The following is a 25,556-nucleotide window of genomic DNA, read 5'->3' as shown; positions in this document are numbered from 1 at the left end:
ATGTGTCTTTGTGTGTGTGTGTGTGTGTGTGTGTGTGTGTGTGTGTGTGTGTGTGAGTGTGTATGAGTTTCTGTGTATGCATGATGTCTATTTATATGTGTGTGTGTGTCTAAATCTGTGTCTATATATGAGAGTATAGGTACATACGATGTCTATGTGTGTATTTGTGTGTCTCTATGCATGTATGTGTGTGCATGTGTAGTAAAGTGTAGAAGTTTGTCTATGTATGTTTGTGTGTGTGTGAATGTAGGTATGTGTGTGCCTATATGTATGAGTGTGTCTATGTAAGCATGTGCGTGTATGCCTATATGTGTCTGTATGTGTGTGTGTGTATGTATACATATGCTTGTATATATATGTATGTGTGTCTATGTATGCAAATGTTTGTGTATGCCTATATGTGTGTGTGTGTGTGTGTGTGTTTGTACGCATATGTTTGTGTATACATATATGTGAGTGTGTCTATGTAGGCATATGTTTGTGTATGCATGCGTGTGTATGTATATATGCATATGTTTGTTTATGCATGCGTGTGTGTGTGTGTGTGTGTGTGTGTGTATGTATGCATATGTTTGTGTATGCATGTATGTGTGTGTCTATATGGATATATTTGTGTATGCATGCTTGTGTGCATGTATATATGCATATGTTTGTTTATGATTGCGTGTGTGTATATATGCATCTGTTTGTGTATAAATATATGTTTTTGTATATGTGTGTGTGTGTGTGTATACACACATGCTTGTGTATACATATATGTTTGTGTATGCATATATGTGTGTTTGTGTGTGTATATGCATATGTTTGTTTATGCATGCGTGTGCGCGTATATGTTTGTGTGTGTATATATATATGTGTGTGTGTGTGTGTGTGTGTATGCATATGTTTTTATATACATACGTGTGTGTGTGTGTGTGTGTGTGTGCATACATATGCTTGTGTATACATATATATGTTTGTGTGTGTATATGTGTATGCATATGTGTGTGTATGTGATTCTTACCGGACTCTGTGGCGTCGTCCTTGTTGTTCATGGTGAAGTTCACACACTCCTCCAGCCTGCAGAGGGCCGTCACACGAGCCAAGGAGGACGAAACTCACACACTAACACACAAACACAACACACAATAAGTGTTTTACTATGACATCTCTTCATCAATCTGATGCATTCAGCAAACGAGAAACCACTGAGATACTACTGCACAGTGTCTGTTTCAAATATGTCTAATATTTCTCTGATATTGATATTGCTTGTGTATAAACTTCAGATCTTCTTCACACACACACACACACATACACACACACACACACACACACACACACACACACACACACACACACACACGCTATCTCAGTGTCAGCACAGTTTTATCATGTTGTGTTTGTCAAAATCACCAAACAAACACATAAACATTTAAATCAACCAATAAAAATGATCAACAGAACACACACACACACACACACACACACAGACACACACACACACACACAAAACGGGTTCATATAGAAAAGCTTCTCTCTCTCTGCATCTCTGCTCTTTGTTGCCTGGTAACCGCAGCAGTAGGTGATCACATGTATCCTCTCTCACACACACACTCACATGAACTCATACACACACGAACACACACCTTTTATATAATATTGATCAGTGTTCTCGCTGTGAATTGAGTTGTTGGTTTAATGGTTCTGGTCCAGACAAACTGAAGCGGCTAAATCACTCTCACACTCTCACACACACACACACACACACACACACACACACACACACACACACACACACACACACTCACACATACTCACTCACTCACTCACTCACGCATGCACGCACACACACACACACAAACTTACTCACTCACTCACTCACTCACTAACACGAGACCAAAGATGAATGAATGAATGAATGAGTTATTAAATCTGTCGCATTTCAACTGTGCTTTAAGCATCTTCCCTGTTAGAGAAAAAAAACTTTAGCTACAAAAGTCCTTCAGTCAAGAGCAGTGAGGGATTTTCTCCTTTTGTTGTTTGATTAATAATAAAAATATTGAATATTGCGCACTGTCACTTTAAGAATAGTGTGGCTCTGATATGGTTTCCTCTTGTTTGTTTAATGCACACACAAGGGTTAATATGAATGATCACTAAACGCCGCGCTCTGACAGAAATGTGCATGTATTTGACGATTAAAGCGCTCACATTAAGGTGGGATTAAAATGTGTGTTCTCTGCTCATCTTCGAGCCTGTGCGAGGCTAAGCACGGCGCGCACACACACAACTGCATGCTGTCTTTCGCGCTTTTAAAAATATGAATGAATCGCATCGCGTGCTGCAAAAGTTGCATTACAGCACATGCTTTCAGTCATTTTCACGTGGAACTGAGCTTTGCAGAGCATCAAGTGTCTACAACTGAAAAGTGGGCGGTATATGCTGGAATAATCGTTTATCTCGATTAATGCTTTTTCATAATCATTAGAAGCCAAATCGAAACCAGATTTCCGATTAATTGCACAGCCCTACTTCTTGCTGTGAGGCCACAGTGCTAAACACTGAGCCACCATGCCAACCATAACATCGACAATCTACTCCAATATTTAGCACAGGCCTACCCAGGTAAAAAAAAGTGCACTAAAATGCACTTTATTTAAGTATACTTAGTACACTTTTCAGTATTGTACTAAAAGTGCTTTATTTTCGCACACTAATTTTGTACTTAATGTACTAAAAGATAGTATTAAGTATATGTTAAGATAAACTTAACACCATCTAAGTGCACTCAACTGTGCTATTGAGACACCCTGAAATTGAACTAAAATGTGCTTTTAACATACTATATCTGTATTTTAAACAATATATATTTAGTTACAACTAGAAATACACTTGAACCCTACTTTTAAACATTTAAATATATTTATGACTAATTTAAAGTATAATAGTAATATATTAAAAGAATACTTTGGGATATTTTGGGAAATATTTTGGGAAAATGTACTTCTACTACAATACATTACTAATAGATTTTAAATAAAGTCAATTTAATGTAAACTTAAAATTACCACACTCAAAATCAATTTAAGTGTTAGTGATAATAATGCATTCATATTAAGTGTACTTAAGTACAACTTTTGGGAAAATGTACTTCTATTACAATACATTACTAATAGATTTTTATTTATTAACTTATTTTAAACTTAGGATTAGTATGTAAACAGTGTACTAAAAATCAACTAATGTTTAAAGCATTTAAAGCACACTTTTGAAAAACACACTAATAAAACTCTTGGATGTTTTTTTCTGTAGTGTATTTTATTGTAGTACACTAAAAATGTATTTAAGTACTACTGGTATTTAGTATACTTTTGTCAAGTGTACTAAAGTCCTACTGAAGTATAAACATACTTTTAATGAGTATATTTATAGTGTAAAACCATCAAGCTTTTATTTAACACAAAATTAACAATGTACTAAAAATGTATTTGTGGGTAATTAAGTGTACTCAATTGCGTTTAATTATATATTTTTTTCACCTGGATATTTAAAGGATTAATGCAGACAACTGATGATCAACAGTAAAAATAACACATTGTCCCTCTTCCCAACAGGGAAAACTAGCATCAACCAAGAATGCATGATTATATGCTGTCATGGCTTTGCAATCAAACAAGACATTATAATAGAAGTCAATAGAGCAAAACGAACATAACCAAGGGGGAGTCAATTTGAGCAGTACACAAGGGTTATTACCTGACGATCTCCCCTGTTCTTTGTATTTGTGGTCTTGTTTTGACTGAGATATTCGTTTTTGTTTGTTCAAGTAACCAAAGCCTGTTAGTAAATAAACCAGTGACTGGCATATCGCTGAATAGAGGGAAATTATTTAAATCACACACTCCACACTTCTTTACAAATCCATTCTGGCATTATAATTAGCAACAATAACGCAATAACAACAATATATGGTCAGCTTTTTACAATGTAGGGTGTTTTACTTTTAAGATTCAACACTAGGGCTGCATGATATTGAAAAAGACGTGCATTTGCAGGGTTCAACGCTAAGGATTTTTTCTACTGGCCTAATCGGCCAGTGATTCAGATTTGTACTTGCCCTGCCAAAATTTTGACTGGTCCCATCAAAAACAAAGTTAACACCTATTTCTTAGCCAAATATCTTAAATATTATGTAAAAAATCTTGACTTTAAATATTTTTAGAATGTTGATAAATGAGCAAAATTCAAAGTTTTTTGCAAACAGAGCAGTATGTTATTGCAGTTCTAAATTATTTAACAAAAGGTGGCTGACTTGCCAAACTGACTTCCTTTATTTCATTGTGTTGTACTCGGTAAACGTCTGCTTCAATACGTTAGAAACAGACGTTTTCTTTTAGCATCATAATTTAATGTTGCCACCATGTTGTCATCTCTTTGCTATACTGGTTGTTAACAGGGGTCCGTTCTTCATACTTGGATTAGCTGGATTTGGTTATTGACAATTTGACACGATCCAGCACGGTTTCGTTCTTCTAAAATCATCTGAGACTTGTCATAGCAACAGTTCTGGTAGCTCAAACCTGCTTGGGAGCAAGTTCATTTCATATAAACAGGATTAGATCGGTTCAGTTCAAGCAAAGATAATATTGAAAGTATGTTTCCGAATTCTGATATTTTCTTATAGTAGTTATATACACTTGGGAAAATAGTAAATATATTTTTAACTCTATATATATATATATATATATATATATATATATATATATATATATATATATAAGCGGGAAAAAACAGGCTTGTTGAAGTGCTTGTTAAACTGCAGACACAGGAGACCCGTCGACAGAGCTTAAACCAGGGGTCTCAAACTCAATTTACCTGGGGGCCGCAGGAGGCAAAGTCTGGGTGAGGCTGGGCCGCATAAGGGATTTCACAAAAAAAGGCCTTAAATGTCATTATTAACAGTTTTAATTATTTCTTCTGAACATGAAGTGTCCTGAACATTAATAGAAGATTGAGTGAAGATTATGAACAGTTCTTCTGAACATGGCATCTTTTGCCTACTCCTTGCTGCCAGAGACTTGACAACGCTTCTTCTCACAAATCTGAACCACATTTGGCTTTAGAGTGGAAGCAGTTGAGACCCTCAGTATGGCTTGGGGGAACTCACTCAAAACTTCCATTCCCTCACCTAAAAAAAAGGCGTATATATATGTATAAATAAAACACCCCCACCCCACTCCTGTCACATCAGTCTGTACCAGTCTGTATCTACCTATAATATATATAAGATGCAGGCTGTAGCTAGGTAGGTGGCAGGCTGCAGATAGGTAGCTAAGTGGCAGGCAGGGGCGGGAACAGCTTACCTTGGTTCTGACCGGCGCGAGTTCCCTCCTAACTTCCCGCCCGTCACAGCGTCTAACAAAGGGGCGGGGTGGGTGGTGACGTCACCGGCATCCCCGCCCCTTTGTTTACACGGCGGGCGGGAAATGCCAGTGACCGCTGTGTACGGATAGAATCAGCGGAGCGGGGAGCGCTCTCTCTCCCCGCTCCGCTGATTCTGTCAGTGTACAGCGGTCGGCGCGGGCCACAAAATATTGCACTGAGGGCCGCAAATGGCCTGCGGGCCGCGAGTTTGAGACCCCTAGCTTAAACCCTCTCCTCTTTCAATGAAGTCGCCGGTGTGTAAGCATTTTGGATTTCCAGTGAGTTATGTTGACAACGTTCGTGTTGTCGACAAAAAAAAAAACACAGTTTTGCAAGCTCTGCTAAGTACGTATTAGGGTTCGTCCGTTAGACAACACCGGCATCGCAATCCTCCACCCGCCCCCGTTGCAAATCCGCTCGCGAAAAGTACACACTCAGGCCCTGTTTACACTGTCTTTGTTTTTAAATGGCGTTTTAGAACAACAACGATTTGACATCCACAGTGGCGTGTAGCATTTCTAAGCAGCCCTCCTTCCTCACTACCTCTGACACACACACAGACACAGACGCACACACACAGCCATGGGCTCGAGACAGCGGGTTCAGGCAGTCAGAGGACTGCTTCAATCTTTCACTCACTTGAACTTGGTCATTTTAGCGAACACCTCAGATACTGTTGGCTGGTTCCTGTTGGTTGTGCGATTGAAAATCGAATCGAATCGTGCCTTTAGAATCGAAAATGTAATCGAATCGAGGATTTGGAGGATCATGACACCCTTAATATATATATATATATATATATATATATATATATATAAAGTATAAAAATCTATTTTAATAAAGCTTATGCAATCTGCACTCCGAAATACAAAGACTGCCACCAGGTGGTGCAAAGAGAAATTTATTAATATGAACTTTTTAGATACAAACGTGTACATGCACAATATTCAACTTTTAAAACAAAATAAAGGATAATAATTTATGCAGTCATGCCCGTGTTTTGACTGCTAATATGCCGGTGATTGACACCTTTAGCGATATCAAAATGCTTTTTGGATGCAAAATTAATTTATACAGTTATTCCTTACGCTGATTAAAAACTTGAGTAGTTCTGGGCTGCTATAGTAAAGAAAATCTTCTCTAAATGTAGAACTAAATACATTGATATGCAGTGAAATACATGATGAATACTCTTGACACATGAAAGTGTAAAGCCTGCAGCTCATGACAAATGAGGAGAGTTATTGCATGTCATGTTTAACAAACCGTTTACTGATAATTTGATGTAATTTTTCTCACATAAATAATTGAATATTGATCAGATGATGTCATTACGCTGCTGTGCCGTCAGCCAATCATTGCATTGCTGATCATGATTTCGAGGATCGATAGATCTGTCTTTCACAACACACGCAGCGATCTCAGATCAGTTCATCCGGACATCCTAATCTGATTCACAAACTTGTTTGAAGAACCAAATTAGCGAGAGATCAGTTATCAAGATCAAAAGATCCAGCATCTGCCAAATCATAGATCATTTAAACGATCTACGAAGCACGGAACCCAGGTTATGGGAAAAATTAACATGCTCACAACATCCAATCAGATAAGAGAAACTGAAAAGCAGTTTCCTACATTACAGAGATGACGGCATTTAAAGGCTTAAAAGCACAAACTGTTTCTCGATTCTAAGACCAAGTATTAGCTTGTAATTGACAAATAGTCGTAGGCAAATGAAACTTTAGTAACAAGGCTGTACCAGCCCAATTGGGCCAGTAACGATACTGTCTACTGTCCCAAGCATCTTTCGCACTGGCGTCGGGCTATCGGGCAGTCCTCATTGTTGAGCTCTGATTTGTGTTGAGAACTGCGATAACAATCCTTCTTACCATATAACATTTCCCAAGAAAAATGCTATCTTATTACGGTTTTTAAATCATTTTTTATTTAATGATATTAAAATAAAGAGATGAAAGACAAACGGGAAAACAGAAAATCAGAATTTCGAATCTAATTATTTCTAATTCAGACTTGAAAATTGTGTCAATGTGCAATAATTTAGTCATTAAAACACTATGAATGAGTCAAAACCTCTGCAGATATTCATATTCAGGCTGCTTTCAATGTTTATTTTCAGCTCTGGGTTCAGCTTTGAGCTGCTCCATCCAATAGCACTGCGCCCATAGGCGGAGCTATCTGATTGGTCAAATTTAGTCACATAAAACAAAATAAACAAATAAAATAAATAAAATATATCACGTCTGCGATATGCATATCACTGTAATAATGACATAATTTCGCAATATATCATGCAGCCCTAATCAAGACATCTACACTAGTATTCTATAAAAAGTCACATCTATTTTCCACCAATCGCCACTCACGGATGCTGATCTAATCTCTAGACCTTCAATAAACTCAACATCAGCACTGAACAAACCATCAAAACACACCAGCACTGACGGTACACTGCATCATGCCAGACTTCTGTATCTATACGCAAAACTGACAAAAAAAGGATATACACTAATATCTGTAAACAAATAATGATTGCAAAAAAAGTTAATTAAAACAATTTTTGTTTAATTGTCCTATAATCTCAAACCAATTCTGATATGAAGCTTCTACACACACACACACACACACACACACACACACACACACATACATATACATATATATATATATATATATATATATATATATATATATATACATATATATACATACATATATATATATATATATATATACATATATATACATACATATATATATATATATATATATATATACATATATATACATACATATATATATATATATATATATATATATATATATATATACATATATATACATACATATATATATATATATATATATATATATATATATACATACATATATATATATATACATACATATATATATATATATATATATATATATATATATATATATACATACATATATATATACATACATATATATATATATATATATATATATACATACATATATATATATATATATATATATATACATACATATATATATATATATATATATATACATACATATATATATATATATATATATATACATACATATATATATATATATATATATATATACATACATATATATATATATATATATATATATATATATATATATATATATATATATATATATATATATATATACACGAGCAATTCCAGCGTTATGCATGTGACATTTGCAGTAAAATCTCAAAACATAAATTGACAGAGGAAGTATGTTAACCTTATATTGAAACATCTGTTTATATTTTCCAAAACATCTAGCCACAGAGTTGTGGGATCAGAAAAATATCAATCTGTAAACATTTTTTGTATTTTAAATGAGGGAAATTAACATGCGTTATGGATGTGACAAAAATAAATAAATCTGCAATTTAACAGTATACAACATACTTTGTAGAAATTCTGTGAATTAAACTGCACAACTCAAAAGAAACAATGCTAATCAAAACGATAAGAGTTGTCTCACTATAGTGCGAACATGATGGAGTTTATTTGATTTTACATTTTTGCATTTATGAGGAAAAAGCTTAGTTATGGATGTGACAGGTGTGAAATTGCCACTTGTAAATCACTTTGGTAAATCAAATATAATTGTTTGAAAACACTGACAGAGACATATTTGAGTATTTTTAAAGCACTGTAAAATACAAGTCTACGCAGAAAAACTTTTTTTGCTATTATAGTTTTGCTATTTTGGCGAAAACGTATTATTTTCATGTAAAGGTTGACATTTGCATGGACTTGCTCATATATCAATGTAGCATGTGTCAACATTATTTACAATATACAGTAATTTATTAATGTCACACAGATAAATAATTTACTTTGCGATTGTACTGTGGCATCAGCTGACTGTTATATTCTCCGTGATATTTACATTGTAACAGTAAAAGCAGTGAACATAAACAGTAATAGCATGGTAGTTTATTGTAAAACCACAACCGCACCGTTTCCTGCACACGAACAAACAATAACAGTCACACACACTACACACACACACACACGTCTCTCAACAAAACCGCACACACCAAAACCATCCAAACGTGTTCATTTATTTTATTCATAAACGTAAATATGACAAACCCAGAGGCCCCGGACTGACAGACTGACACACACACACACACACACACACACACACTGATAAACGGGATACGAACACAAACACGATCTCCTACAGCGGGAGGAATAGAAACACACACACGCACCGGGACAGAACTGAACCGTGTCAACGAGCTCCGACAAACGGCTGCTCGCGCGCTGACAGAAACCGTTAAGGAAACGGCGACGGATTCCGCCACTTACCTTCCGCCTTCACGAGCGCCGCCATCTTCTTCACAGCAGTGACGTCACGCACGGTAGGCGCGCGCCCGCAGGAGCCGAGCTCGTGCACAGAGAAAGAGACAGAAACGGATTAACAGACAGATAACGTACATTTAACAGGTGAATGTGGCATCGAGTAAAATACAAGTTAAAAACGATTTTAAAAGGGGATTTTTTGTTGTTCTTACCTCACAGAAATGACCGCCCTAGACTGATGTTGATCAAAATCATAGTAACACGCCTTAGGACACTAATTTACGTCAACGAAAACCACAGTATTTTCATGGTAGCCTACCAAATTCTCAGCTCATTGTCAACCACACTGTATTTGCATCAGTCTACACAGTTATTTTCAACACAGCCATGTCACCCTGCAGCCCAAAAGTGGTTACTCGCTGAAGCCAAGCAGGGCTAAGCCTGGTCCTGGATGGGAGACCACATGGAGAAGTGGTGTTAGTGAGGCCAGCAGGGGGCGCTCAACCTGTGGTCTGTGTGAGTCCTAATGCCCCAGTATAGTGATTGGGACACTACACTGTCAGTATGTGCCGTTTTTCGAATGTGGTCTTTAAAAATCCCATAGCACTTTCTTGAAAAGAGTACTGGTCAAATTCCCTCCATCAGCCCTTACCCATCATGGCCCCCCAATCATCCCCATCCACTGAATTGGCTGTATCTCTGTCCCTCGACTCAATAGCTGGTGTATGGTGAGTGCACTGGCGCCGTTGTCCTCCCTGCTGAAAAATCCAGCTTAAACCAGCCTAGGCTGGTTGGCTGGTTTTAGCTGGTTGACCAGCCTGGTTTTAGAGGGGTTTTGGCCATTTCCAGGCTGGTTTCCAGCCATTTCCAGCCTGGTCTTAGCTGGTTAGGCTGGAAAATGACCAGCCAAATCCAGCAGCTAAAACCAGCTTGACCAGCCTGGTTTAAGCTGGATATAGCTGGTTTTGGCTGGACTCCCAGCTTGGCTAGGCTGGACAAGCTGGTTTTAGCTGGTCATGTCCCAGCCAGGAAGTGGCCAAAACCCCTCTAAAACCAGCCTGCTCGACCAGCTAAAATCAGCCAACCAGCCTAGGCTGGTTTTAGCTGGATTTTTCAGCAGGGTGTGGCTGCTGTCGCACCATCCAAGTGGATGCTACACACTGGTGGTGGTGTGAAGAGACCCCCCTTATGATTTGGAAGAGCTTTGGGTGTATGGCCACACATGATAAATGCACTATATAAATACACACATTACTTCTTGGTGTGTTGACGTCTGTGTGTAACCCACATTATTATGTTGCTAGCACAGCACATGGCTATTCTTTAGATGCACAATTAATCCGTTCAAGTTTGTTTTGGTAATCTTCAATCAAAGTCTGAGCTCCTTCCCTGATGACATCGGTTTGACAATATTCATGATCACAGCCCTCTTACTGAAAGCCACGCCCCCTACTCAATATTCAGTTTCGTTTAGAGTACGTTAACAGTAAAATACACTCACCGGCCACTTTATTAGGTACACCTTGAGGCTGATTTCTGCCCCTGGGCACAATGTGTTGTCGGCCCCCTACCTAGCCGCACCCCCTTAGTTGAATTAAAAAATAAGATTAATATAATATTTGTTAAGGCGAGGCAGTGGCGCAGTAGGTAGTGCTGTCGCCTCACAGCAAGAAGGTAGCTGGGTCGCTGGTTCAAACCCCGGCTCAGTTGGCGTTTCTGTGTGGAGTTTGCATGTTCTCCCTGCCTTCGCGTGGGTTTCCTCCGGTTGCTTCGGTTTCCCCCAGTCCAAAGACATGCGGTTCAGGTGAATTGGGTAGGCTAAATTGTCCGTAGTGTGTGAATGTGTGTGGATGTTTCCCAGAGATGGGTTGCGGCTGGAAGGGCATCCGCTGCGTAAAAACTTGCTGGATAAGTTGGCGGTTCATTCCGCTGTGGCGACCCCCGGATTAATAAAGAGACTAATCTGACAAGAAAATGAGTGAATGAATATTTGTTAAATAAAATAAATCTATAATGCATTGCCCAAACTATTTAAATAAATGATATACATCTACTTCTAGTCTACAAAGACTTATTTTTAAAGCATTTAAGGCACACTTACTAATGCAACTAGTGAAAATGAATGTACTTTAATTTACTTGTTCAAGTTCACTGAAGCAGTACTAAACATTTATATTTAAGGCTGTTTTTAATGTATAACTTCTACAAACTTATAATGCACATGATTTAGATACAACACCTCTCCAATCCAGTTCTAGGAGTCCTCCATGATACACACAGTTAATGATTGCTACTTATCTTCCTCGTGATGAAGAGTAGGCAAAATCTGATGATATTGACTTCCTGATGCCTCCTTAAGTCGCTCGAGAGACAGTGAGGGTGCTTTGCATTTATGACGTGCTGGTGGCTGACAGACACGCTGAGCCCAAGATGTTTAAGCAAGACTTTATGTAAACTTAAAGCAGGGGTGTCAAACTCAATTCCTGGAGGGCCAAACCCCTGCACAGTTTAGTTCCAACCCTGCTCCAACACACTTACCTGAAGGTTTCAAACAAGCCTGAAGAACTCAATTAGTTTGATCAGGTGTGTTTAATTAGGGTTGGAACTAAACTGTGCAGAGCTGCGGCCCTTTTGGAACTGAGTTTGATACCTGTGACTTAAAGCATGACAAACAATACTGCAATTTGTGGGTTGAATACCTGTTGTGTATGGAGCTGATTATTGCGTTGTAGTGATATACGGTTGTTGCGTGTACCATTGCGTTGTTGCGGTGCCGTTGCGGTCAACAAAAAAATACGGCTACCCCACTATTATTCTCTCCTCCTGACACCTGTGTGATTGTGCACGCGCTTTATTTGCTCTAGTACACAGGTGTCAAACTCAGTTCCAAAAGGGCCGCAGCTCTGCACAGTTTAGTTCCAACCCTAATTAAACACACCTGATCAAACTAATTGAGTCCTTCAGGCTTGTTTGAAACCTACAGGTAAGTGTGTTGGAGCAGGGTTGGAACCATAGACTGTGGTTGGAACTAAACTGTGCAGGGCTTCGGCCCTCCAGGTATTGAGTTTGACACCCCTGCTCTAGCAGGTGCCAGGTAAGTGACCGAAACATCAAACGTCACTGTGAAACCCAAAACTAATCAGTATACAAATAAACATTATGATTAAATGAAAAGTAAAATGGCTCCTACAGATATGTAGTGGGAGAAAAAAAAAAGAGAGCGTGATCATCAGACGCTGAGTTCACGATCAATCGCGTCAAAATATGTTGGCAAGCGCCTTACGAGATACGCCACTCACGCTGCTGTCTGTTGCGCTCTTTAGTTATGTTGTCTCTGTCAATTAGATGGTGATGAGCGTGAATCACTCAGTTAGCTTATTCTAACGAGATGCGCTACTTGCACTTATCCTAAATGTTATATCCAAAATTGGCAACCCCCCCCCCCCCCGGTTATGGGTCTGGATGCAGACCTGGGGCAGTGCAGTATGAGCTGCATCCAATGCTTTTTAATGCGCTCACCTAACCCCACCCCTAACCCCATCCGTCACAGTGACGTCACTCACTCCATTGAGTGCATTGTGTCTGACATTGCATCGGTGAGTGATGCAATCTCAGCTTGCATCATAATGGCTGCATCCAGATACTATTGGTACACTGTACTCATAAAGGGATGGACATGGTCAGCAGCAATACTCAGGTAGGCTGTGGCGTTGATGCTCAATTGGTACTAATGAACCCAAAGAAAATCTCCCCCACACCATTACACCACCACCACCAGCCTGAACCGCTGATACAAGGCAGGATGATCCATGCTTGTTGATGCCAAACTGACATGTCTGCATGCCTAAATGTATTAAGTTGCTGCCATGTGATTGGCTGATTAGAATACTTGCGTCAACGAGCGGTTGGACAGGTGTACCTAATAAAGTGGCCGACGAGTGTAAAAGTCTCAGCAACTGCTGGTCCACGTCGACTTCAAGTAAAACACAGTTGGGATAGAGAAAATATTTTTTATTTGTATAAAATCATTATTACACAGCATCAATTTCCTGTCAGAGGGAGGAAGAGAGACGGCGTACAGAATCATTTATGGCTAACGATGGCTGAATTCACACACGGCCGTTTCTCAGAGTTTACAGAAAACCAGTCGATCAAATCAGTGGAAACCTGACTGTGAAACCAGGGTCAGATCAGAGCATCGGGTGACACAGAAAACACACTTTTGTAGCCAACCGTGTCGGGTAAAGTTACTGTTAAAAGCAATACCCTACAATCTTAACATTAAGACAATAAATAAATAAAAACAGCGCAAAAACAACAACACATACAATCACATCACTCTCCTTAAAAGCAACTAATTCACTTCAAGTTTATTTGTATGCTGCTTTTCACAATAAAGCTTCACCGATCCGTTTATAAAAACATTACAATACAGTAAAAATCAGTAAAGATAAGGAGTTGTGTGTATGGTGGACAGTATATGAACACAGCTGACCTGCAGGTATGCAGTATACACTACCTGACGAAAGTCTTGTGATGGATCCCAGAGTTAAGAGCAGCAAATAATAACCTGACTTCAAGTTGATCGTTTGGAAAAGTGGTTGATCTGCATCCCAATCATCACCAATACTGCAGAACACCTACTGGAACCCACATGGACCAAGATTCTCACAGAAATCAGTCAAGTTTGGTGAAGGTGAAATCATGGTTTGGGGTTACATTTAGTATGAGGGCGTGCGAGAGATCTGCAACATCAACAGCCTGAGGTATCAAGACATTACAAACCACAGGAGAGGGACAATTCTCCAGCAGGATAGCGCTCCTTCTCATACTTCAGCCTCCACATCAAAGCTCCTGAAAGCTCCGTGTCAAGCTGCCCCAGGATTGGCCAGCCCAGTCACCAGATATGAACATTATTGAGATGAAGGAGGAGGCATTGAAGATGAACACTAAGAATCTTGATGAACTCTGCGAGTCCTGCATTTACCTTTTATAAGTGAGACTTCTGACACCAAATCATTAACTAGAAGTCAACTTATTATTTGTTCATCCTTAAACTTGGACAGGTGACAGGGCTTCAGTCAGGTAGTGTATAGTGATCTAAGTAACACATTCATAACTTTTTTTTTCAAGTGCCTTAAGATTGCATCATATTACTTTTAGAACTTGACCCAACACAAACAAATGACACATATGATAAAAGTTTCTGGAACATTCAACCTTCACAAGCTTGAGACAGTCCAACACAAATACACACACACACACACACACACACAATATTCAAATAAGCTGTAAACTAACAGATGAACAGGAGTGGAAGATCAGTGAGTGGCGTTTGCAGATGTCTGACAGCGGCGGCCATGTTCGTCTCTGTGTTTACATCCCCTGTCTGATGCTCTGGATGATCTGGAAGATGGCTGAAATCAGAAGACAGTCATATTGATCTATTAAAGCTGCACAGATTGTTAGTGTGAATCATTACCAGCAAGTTTAGGAAATATTCAATTGAACGGAGCAGAAAAATTAAAGGAGGCCTATTCTGCCTGTTTTACAAGATGTAAAATGCATCTCTGATGTGTCTAGTGTGTGTGTGTGTGAATTTTGAGCTTTAAGTAGCACACTGATCATGTTTTCTAAATCTCTGAAACTGACACTTTAATTCTTTGATCCTAACTGTGGTGTTTTGGTGACTGTCGCTTTAAAAGCAAATGAGATTGAGCTCTTTTCAGAAGGGGGCGGAGCTACAAACACCATATAAACAGCAGTGTGTGTGTTGTGAATGCTGGTCAGCTGTGAGTGTGTGGGTGTGTGTGTGTGCTTTAGTGTGAGTGTGTGCTTGATGCTTCTGTCAGTCTATGTCGCTCCTGTCGCTGTTCATCTTAAAACTCCACCTCTATAATCCTCTTAGTCTATGCTGACATTATCTTCAGCACACTATAAAACACTCTGATGGTTAATGGACAGACGGCTGCTTCTCACTCAGGACTGCTGTTTATGCTAATGAGATGGAGAGATGGGCACTCTTGGGCGGGGCTCGACTCTCTGATGACATCATACAAAGGGAGAATGTCAATCAAAGTGTTTCTGCAGACTGTTTTAATCAAGTCTGATTATAAACAAATACAATTCATTAATTCACAACTATTACATTTAAATAAAGTTTTATTTATTTGATATCTTATTACTTCATTGCTCAGAAAATACTGTAAACGGGGAAAAAAACATTGTTCTGTGGAAACACTTAAATCTACATATTTGTGGGAATATATTTTTTAAATCAGGAAAATGATCTATGAATTGTTTTTTTTTTTTCAGAATAAAGATATGAAATAAAACCGTAAAGTATGCTTATAATCAGAATATAGTAATTAACAAAACAAACTTTGCATAATTCACATTATGTCACATAATGATATATATATATATAAACTGTATTTCATACATAATCAGTCTATAGCTATGAATAAACTAAAATTTGCATAATCAGAATATAGTTATAAATAACACTAAAATTTGCATACATAATCAAAATATGGACAAAAAGCTAAAATTAGCACACATAATCTGAATAAAGTTATGAATAAAACTAGAATTTGCATACATAATAAGAATAGTTACAAATAAAACTAACATTTGCAAACATAATCAGAATATAGTTATAAATAAAACTAAAATTAGCATACATAATCAAAATGTACTTATGAATAAAACTAAAATTTGCATACATAATCAGGATATAGATATTATTAAAACTAACATTTGCATATATAATCATAATCAGAATATATATATATAAAACTGACATTTGCATAATCAGACTATAGTTATGAATAAAACTAAAATTTTGCACACATAATCAGTATATAGATAAGAATAAAATGGTAAAATATGACATACATCATTAGAATAGAGTTATGAATAAAACAAAGATTTGCATACATATTTATAATCAGAATATAGAAACTAATAAAACTAACATTTGCATACATAATCTGAATATAGCTATGAATAAAACTAGAATCTGCATATATAAACAGAATATATATACCAATAAAACTAGAATTTGCATGCATAATCAGAATATCGACATTATTAAAACAAAAATTTGCATACTCAGAATATAGATACTAATAAAACTAAAATGTGCATACATAATCTGAATATAGCTATTAATAAAGCTAAAATCTGCATACATAATCAAAATGTAGTTATGAATAAAACTAACATTTGTTTACATAATCAGAATATACAGTAGTTATGAATAAAACTAAAATCTGCATACATAATCAGAACATAGATACTAATAAAACTAACGATTGCATACATAATCAGAATATAGTTATGAATAAAATTAAAATCTGCATGTATAATCAGAACATAATAATGTAAAAAACTACAATTTGCTTAAATAATCAGAATATAGATACAAATAAAAATACAATACAATCAGAATAGTTATGAATTCGCACAATCAGAATATAAATAAAAATAAAACTGTAAAATGACCTACATAATTAGAATATAGTTATGAATAAAACTAATATTTGCATTTATATTCAGAATATACGAATAAAACTGTAAAATATTTTACACAATCAGAATATACTTATGAATAAAACTACAATTTAGATTTAGAATATATATATATATATATAAAATATAGAAATGAATTTTGTCTGTAACTAAAAAAAAAAAAAAAAGCAAATCTGCATTTATTATATATTTATTAGTGACTGCTGGCGTTACACTGCATTATGATCTAAGAGCACAACATGTTTAATCTTTAATGACAGTCTAACACTAATTTTAGCTTATACGCCGGAGGATTTGCATTGGGGATCTGGAAGACAACACCTTCTTGTGTGCAGATGCAAATATGCTAAACGATCATACACAGATCAGACTCTATGTAAATCAATCTTACAAACACCACATTATTCAACAGGATAAACTTAATAAAGCACATTTACGGATTATATTTGAAGAAACTGATTAAACATACAAACAATATATAATGTTTCTCAAAACTGCTGATACTGCGTTCCTAATTTTAAAGATATACATTCATGGTCTTGAGTTGGCCAATCACAATAAAGCGATATTGAGATCATTTTATCCCACTGATTATATAAGTATAATACACCACTATATTAATGTAAACAGTCATAAACTATTTCAACGCACAAACACTTTTCATTGTTAAGGTTATTTAGATTCTGTAATTTGATGTTAAATAAATATGTTAAAGGCAGAGATGTATAGTAAGGAAGTAGAACTACTTCACTACTGTACTTCAGTACTAAAAGGCAGTATCTGCACTGATGAGATCTTTTACCTGTTTATTTTAATATCATTAAATCAATGATTTCTAAAAATGGCTAATAAAAATAGAACTTTTCTAGGGAAATGTTATATTATAAGAAATATAGTTTTCGCAATGCTCAACAGCAATATTGCATATTTTTCCAGTATGGTGCAGCACTATTCATCAAGAAATAGAAGTAATAAACACTATGAATTGCATCTCACCTGATCCACAGACCACAAACACGAAGAGTGCGAGGAGCCACGGGCCCACCGGAGACTTCTCTTCATTCACCACACGCTGAGGACACGCACACACACATACACACACACATACAGCTTTAGTGTATGAACAAGTAACTTGTGTTAAACATGATGAATACAATGATGATAAACACACTTTGTTCTTGCCAAAGCATGTTTGCCGAACATAATCAGAATAAAGATTTGACAAAAACTAGAATTTGCATGAATAATCAGAATATAGAAATGAATAAAACTGTAATGTGATCTGCATGCATAATCAGAATATAGATATAAATAAAACTAAAGTATGATGTACATAATCAGAATACAGTTATGAATAAAACTGTAATGTGATCTGCATGCATAATCAGAATATAGTTATGAATAAAACTGTAATGTGATCTGCATGCATAATCAGAATATAGATATAAATAAAACTAAAGTATGATGTACATAATCAGAATATAGTTATGAATAAAACTGTAATGTGATCTGCATGCATAATCAGAATATAGTTATGAATAAAACTAAAGTATGATGTACATAATCAGAATACAGTTATGAATAAAACTGTAATGTGATCTGCATGCATAATCAGAATATAGATATGAATAAAACTAAAGTATGATGTACATAATCAGAATATAGTTATGAATAAAACTGTGATGTTATCCGCATGCATAATCAGAATATAGTTATGAATAAAACTAAAGTGTGATGTACATAATCAGAATATAGTTATGAATAAAACTAAAGTATGATGTACATAATCAGAATACAGTTATGAATAAAACTGTAATGTGATCCACATGCATAATCAGAATATAGATATGAATAAAACTAAAGTATGATGTACATAATCAGAATATAGTTATGAATAAAACTGTGATGTTATCCGCATGCATAATCAGAATATAGTTATGAATAAAACTAAAGTGTGATGTACATAATCAGAATATAGTTATGAATAAAACTAAAGTATGATGTACATAATCAGAATATAGATAAATAAAATGACAATTTGAAAACATAATCAGAATTTAAACAATCAAGCTAAATTTTGGTGTAAATAAGCAAAATATGGTTATGAATAAAACTGTAAAGTATAATGTCCATAATCAGAATACAGATATAAGTAAAAATATAATTCACACGCATAATCAGAATATAGATATGAATAAAATTGTGAAGTATGATGTCCATAATCTGAATATAGATATGAATAAAACTATTTGCATACGTAATCAGAATTTAAATATTAATTAATTTGGAAATTTGGGCATAGATAAATATATATAATAGATAAATATATATTTAAGTAGATTAAATATTAGGCTGATATATTTATTAATACTGCCTAATATATCTTTTACCAGCTAAAAATGGTGCTGTATGTATGTGTTTGACTCTTCTAAAGCATAGAAACGCCATAATATGTGTGCAGATATTCAGAAACATGCTTAGTTAACATACTTGAAAAACAATGCTGCAGTCAGACATTCTGCTGTGAACATGTGCATTACGTGCCGGAACGGCTGTCTTTGTTATGGTCATTTAACCTGCTCAATGCCAGTTTAGCCAATTATATTTCAGCACCGCGGGTTGCCAGATGGTGGAAAACAGCGTATTTCATTCATTCAGTCAGGAAGGCTCTCTAAGCATGCGTCCGTGACTGAAATGTGACCTCTGGTGGACAGTAACAGACTCCGAAATGAGACGCAGATTCAGAGTTCCACATGAGGTTATTAATTAGCAAATAATATAAATATTAGGAGTGTAAACATTAGGTGAGCAGGTCACACTGTAACCCCGTGTCCTAATAACACACTACATGACGAGATACGCAGTGATAGTTTTATTCTCCAGATCTGAGCTGAACTATCTGCTGCTACTTTCAGTAGCAAGGCAATAAATGTCCTGTAAAATGGCATGCAGACTCACATTATTAGCATTTAACACTGAATACAGCACATGAGCTGCACCTGAGCTGATCACTGTCAGTTTATCCTGTTGTTCACCTGAGAAATAGAAGCTGTAGTAGAAGGTTCTTAAATAACAATTTTAGGAGTTGATTAGGACAAAAACGAATTTTAATACAAAAATATTCCTTCTATCAGATGCCAAAGCTTTTACTTAGAACATGGTTTAACTCAGCCTTTGTTGGTGTCGTCAATCTGGCAACTTGCTGTTGTGTGTGTTTTAAACCAGGAGTGCAATACCTAGTTCAACCACTTGGGTGTCAAACTTGCATACTGCACCTTTAAATTCAGCTTGTCAAACTATATCTTACTGAGTCCTTCTCTGTATTGAGCAGCTTCTATATATTCTCCTCATGGTTTACACAGCATTAAAAAGCAGAACAGTGTATTCAGTGCTATATTAAACATGCAATACACATACTATTGATTACATCAGCAGTATGGACGCTCAGACAGTACAGATAACTAAATATTGACAGAAGTACAACAAACTTCTATACATGTCATATGTTCTATACATGTCTATACTATGGTTATTAGGGTAATTTAATTAGTTTAAGTAAATGGTCATTATCATGGTCAATATTTAATATCTGATAAACAATGAGTTCTCATCTTTCCCAAAATAAAACAAAAAAATCTAATATCTAGGCTTTAAGTCAACATTATTTATTGACTAAATGACGTACTTTGATAGTGATTGGCTGTTAATATGATTTGTTTATTTAGAGTTTGCGCAGAATTCTTTTCTGAAATGAAATTAAGAAGCTGAAAGTCTGAATGCACAAATTTAAAGCTCAACTTCACCACTCTTTAAAATAAGCCGCAGAACATGCACTGAGAATAAAACTGATCTGAATACACGACGAGACGACAAACAAGTGTACAGCAGAAACAGCACACAGTTAGACCAATGAAAGCTCATTTCTGCCTCACAATCAAAAATGTCTCACAAATGAGAATTTTATCTCGGAGAAATGGTAGAAAAAAAATAATCTTTAAAATAGTTTTTTTTTTTTTTAATTTCTTTTTTTTTTCTCCTTTTAATTTTTCTTATTTGCTGTGCCTATGTTATATGTGGACAAAATACGTAAACAGAATTTATTTCATCTTGAATCTGTGTCTTCATCAATAAAACTTAAATTGTTAATAAAAATATTAATTAAAAATAAAAATAAAATAAAATAAAAATTGCTATTTTTGGCACAAATGGAACCCCATAATTGCAAAATGTTGCACTTCAGAAACTACTACAGCAATAATATAAATACTCCTGTGATTTGTTTTGGATCAAATGCACTTTTTTATTGCTGAATGTGTGTGAGAGTGTGTGTTCATGACTTTAAGTCTACATTAGCACTAATTATTGACTAAATGACGTACTTTGATAGTGATTGGCTGCTAATATGATTTGTTTATTTAGAGTTTGCGCAGAATTATTTTCTGAAATGAAATTAAGAAGCTGAAAGTCTGAATGCACAAATTTAAAGCTCAACTTCACCACTCTTTAAAATAAGCCGCAGAACATGCACTGAGAATAAAACTGATCTGAATACACGACGAGACGACAAACAAGTGTACAGCAGAAACAGCACACAGTTAGACCAATGAAAGCTCATTTCTGCCTCACAATCAAAAATGTCTCACAAATGAGAAATTTATCTCGGAGAAATGGCAGGGAAACATTTTTTTGGCACAAATGGAGCTCCATAATTGTAACATGTGGCACTTCAGAGAATAGAACAGTTATGTTGTGATTTTTAGACCAAAGCTATTTGTTATTGCTGAATGTGTATGACAGTGTGTGTGTGTGTGTTTATGTTGTCAGTGTGTACTAATGAGCAGTGTGTGCTTCTGTGCGTTGATGTTGTTAGTATGCAAATTAATATACAGGGTGTGCACAGCGTGTGTGTGTTTATTTGTACATTGAGAGTGTTTGTTGTTAGTATGTATATTTATGTCCAGTGTGTGTGTTCATATGGATATTATTGTACAGTGTGTGTGTATGTGTGTGTTCATATGTATATTGATGTACAGTGTATGTGTGTGTGTTCATATGTATATCTATGTACAGTGTGTGTGTGTGTGTGTTCATATGTATATTTATGTACAGTGTGTGTGTGTGTGTGTTCATATGTATATTTATGTACAGTGTGTGTGTGTGTGTGTGTGTGTGTGTGTTCATATGTATATCTATGTACAGTGTGTGTGTGTTCATATGTATATCTATGTACAGTGTGTGTGTGTTCATATGTATATCTATGTACAGTGTGTATGTGTTCATATGTATATTATTGTACAGTGTGTGTGTTCATGTGTATATTGATGTACAGTGTGTGTGTGTTTGTGTATACTGGTGAACAGAGTGTGTTTCTGTGCGTTGAAGTTGCTAGTATGCAAATTTATGTGCAGTGTGTGCGTGCATGACTGTTTATTTGTATACTGACGTATAGTGAGTGAGTGTGTGTGTGTGTGTGTGTGTGTGTGTGTTGTTAGTATGTAAATGTTTGCCGTGGATATTTGTGTATACTGATGTACTCTGCGTGTGTGTGTGTTGTTGTTGTTAGTATGTAAGTTGATGTACAGTGTTTGCACTGTGTGCTTGTACGGATGTTTATTTGTGTCTTTGTATGTGTATCTATCTGGTGTGTGTGTATATATTAGACATATTCTGTCTGTATGTCAGGTATTGTATGTTTGTTTGTTTGTGTGTGAGAGAGAGAGTACATCTGTCAGGTGTGTGTGTGTGTGTGTGTGTGTGTGAGTCGCGGGAGCGCGCGTACCGTGGTTTTCTGCACGTGTCCTCTCTGTGTGATCGTCTTGCTGTGTTTCTCGTTCGCCACCTTCATCCGCTGCACCGCCGACATGATGCTGCCGCTGCTGGACGCGTCACGGACCGGAGGATCGCGCTGCTGGGCCGGTAAACGGAGCGGTTTGTCCAGTGAGTTGGTTCCGTTCCAGTCGCTCGAGCTGCGCAGATGCAGCGGAGTCACGTGACACAGTGCAGGTCCCGCCTCCGTCTGACGTCACACCAATAACTCGCTTGTCATGTTGATAAACTCATTAAGTTATTTCATTCATTGGTTAAAAAGACTGTTAAATATTTCAGAACGACATATCTTACATTTATAATTCTCCCCAAAGCAAAAGTAGAACAATAATCCCTTCTAAAAGGTTTTTAAACACTTAATTGAAGACACTGAACACATATGTTTTACTTGCAGCTTTACACAATCATTCTGGAAAAAAGTGCAGCACTGCTTGATAATAAAGCATGTGAATGCTGAAGGTTTGACTTTCACATTACAAGATGTACTATATGGATTTACTAAAGATCGCTCTGTTTTGCACGATTTGATAATATGATCATTGTATTAGCCAAATATTTTATTCATAAATGCAGATATTTCTAAACACCTCCACTACTCACTGTATTTATAAGAGAACTTAAAATCCTTTCTGATGCGCTGGCTAAAATTAAAGTCAAAAATTGCCTTAAAAATGTTTCATTTATTTGTATTGTATAACTTATAACTTTGTATTTCTTTCTTTCCTGTTTTTTAACTCTTAATATTATTTTAGTTTGAGTGTTTTTTGTAATTTACATTTTTTGTATTTTTGTATATTATTTTGTGTTAAGGCCTCCAGGTGTGATACACAATCTGTAAAGTTGGATGCCATTTTGTTGTATTTGTATTTTGCATTTCCAATAAAAAATAAAAAATGTTGATGAACTTATTTTGGTTATTTTCTGATTGCGGCATTAAACATTTTCTTAGTAAAATTAAAAAGCATTTGGATATAAATTACACTTTTTCTTTGCATTTGGAAACTGACTGCAAAGCATTAAAGCTTTGGTATGATGCTTCTATTTTTATCAAAAAAAGGTGCTCTTTAATTTTAATTTGCATTTTGAAAACGTAATTTTTGGATGTTTTAATGATATTCTGAATAACAAAGTTTTGTTATTAACCTATTTATTTAGTTGATTAAATTTCATATTCATAACTGTAAATCTTTTAACAAAAACTCTAAGTTTCTAGACAAACGGTCCTCCTTTATTAAACACTTTAAAGAACTCCCTGACCTTTAGAAAAAAAATATTTATTTTAATTTTATGTTCTCTTATTTGTTATTTCTATATTATACTCTTTAGATGTTACCAAACTCCTCATGTCAAATGAGAACATATTAACTAAAACTATGACAATGTATTGCCTCACTGTCAACTTTGATATAGCAGGAAGGTTTTGTGATTCAAAAGGATATGACTGTTTCTTTTTTATTATAGTTATTTCTTTTTATTTATTATTATCATTTTTAATATTTTTATCTTATTCATTTTTTTTCTATTTGTATTAAGATGCACCACTATTGTATATTCCCTCTTTTGGATGTTGCCAAGCCTCTCATGTTAAATGACAACATATGGACTGAACAAATATGGTACACTCTGTTTTCTCACTGTCATATATATATATATAGTGTGTGTGTGTGTGTGTGTGTGTGTATAGAAGTACCTTTGCTCAGAGTCCCTTTTCAGTAACAGCTGTACAGGAGTGGAAGTCTGTCCGTGGCAGCATCAGAGACATCAATAATAATAATGATAATAATAATAATATATTCAAAAAACATTTAAAAGTTTATAGAGAATCAGACGTGTCATCATTCCTATTAGAATGAACCTAGCATGTTTCCATTTGTGCCTACCATCTTAACGATCTGTTGTTCAAATGCGTGTCAGCTTTTTTGTTTTAGTTTAATTAGTAAATTTTCATTTCTTATTAACATCTACATAACATTGTCTATTTTAGTACTTTTTAATTATGTTTGATTGATTGTTTATTATTATTGTATTGTTTTTTTTTAGGTTGTTCAGGGACAACAGATAAAAAATAGCCATCTGGCCTATTCAGGTGCATTTGCGGAAACGTTAATTAATGTACACTGTCCCTGCCAAAAAAATGAATAAATATATGCATGTATATATATATATATATATATATATATATATATATATATATATATATATATATATATATATGTCTTTTCTTTCAATGGTGTGGTTGTGTTAGGGGTAATGTAATGCTTTAAATTGTAAATGCAAAAACTCAATAAATAAATATTAAAAAAAAAAAACTTTTACTTGGTTTTATAACAACAAGAACTGTGTCAGATGTACAGCACTAAATAAAAACAGTTATCTATAAACTCTGATTTAAATAGCTTTCCTGTCATTTTTTGTTCATACCCTTCT

At 35.5% G+C, this 25,556-nt stretch overlaps 3 protein-coding genes across 4 annotated transcripts in view; 1 reads left to right on the top strand and 2 right to left on the bottom strand.

The window, feature by feature from the left end:
• Positions 1-9,816, bottom strand: part of camta2 (calmodulin binding transcription activator 2) — a 64,320-nt gene extending 54,504 nt beyond the window's left edge. For both annotated transcript variants that reach the window (XM_087307858.1, XM_087307859.1), the window contains exons 1-2: positions 9,777-9,816; positions 1,004-1,104 (exon numbers count right to left, since the gene is read on the bottom strand). In XM_087307858.1, coding sequence (XP_087163984.1) covers positions 1,004-1,034 — 31 coding nt within the window. In that variant the 5' untranslated portion in view covers positions 1,035-1,104; positions 9,777-9,816. The remainder of the gene's footprint in view (positions 1-1,003; positions 1,105-9,776) is intronic.
• tfr2 (transferrin receptor 2) overlaps positions 1-25,556 on the top strand; it is a 1,009,002-nt gene that overhangs the window by 401,254 nt on the left and 582,192 nt on the right. The gene's annotated exons all lie outside the window — the stretch shown is intronic.
• On the bottom strand, positions 13,767-23,290 carry zgc:85858. The gene is made up of 3 exons (NM_212943.4): positions 23,083-23,290; positions 18,300-18,375; positions 13,767-15,187 (listed from the first exon to the last, which is right to left on the bottom strand). The coding sequence occupies exons 1-3, from the start codon at positions 23,164-23,166 to the stop codon at positions 15,147-15,149; spliced, it is 201 nt and encodes a 66-aa protein (NP_998108.1). The 5' UTR covers positions 23,167-23,290; the 3' UTR covers positions 13,767-15,146.

The sequence above is a fragment of the Danio rerio genome, chromosome 23 (assembly GCF_052040795.2).
Source record: "Danio rerio strain M-AB ecotype USA chromosome 23, GRCz13ab, whole genome shotgun sequence".
NCBI classification, from domain to species: domain Eukaryota; kingdom Metazoa; phylum Chordata; class Actinopteri; order Cypriniformes; family Danionidae; genus Danio; species Danio rerio.
The sequence above is the reverse complement of the archived record's forward strand: the minus strand, read 5'-3'. Positions and strand labels throughout refer to the sequence as shown.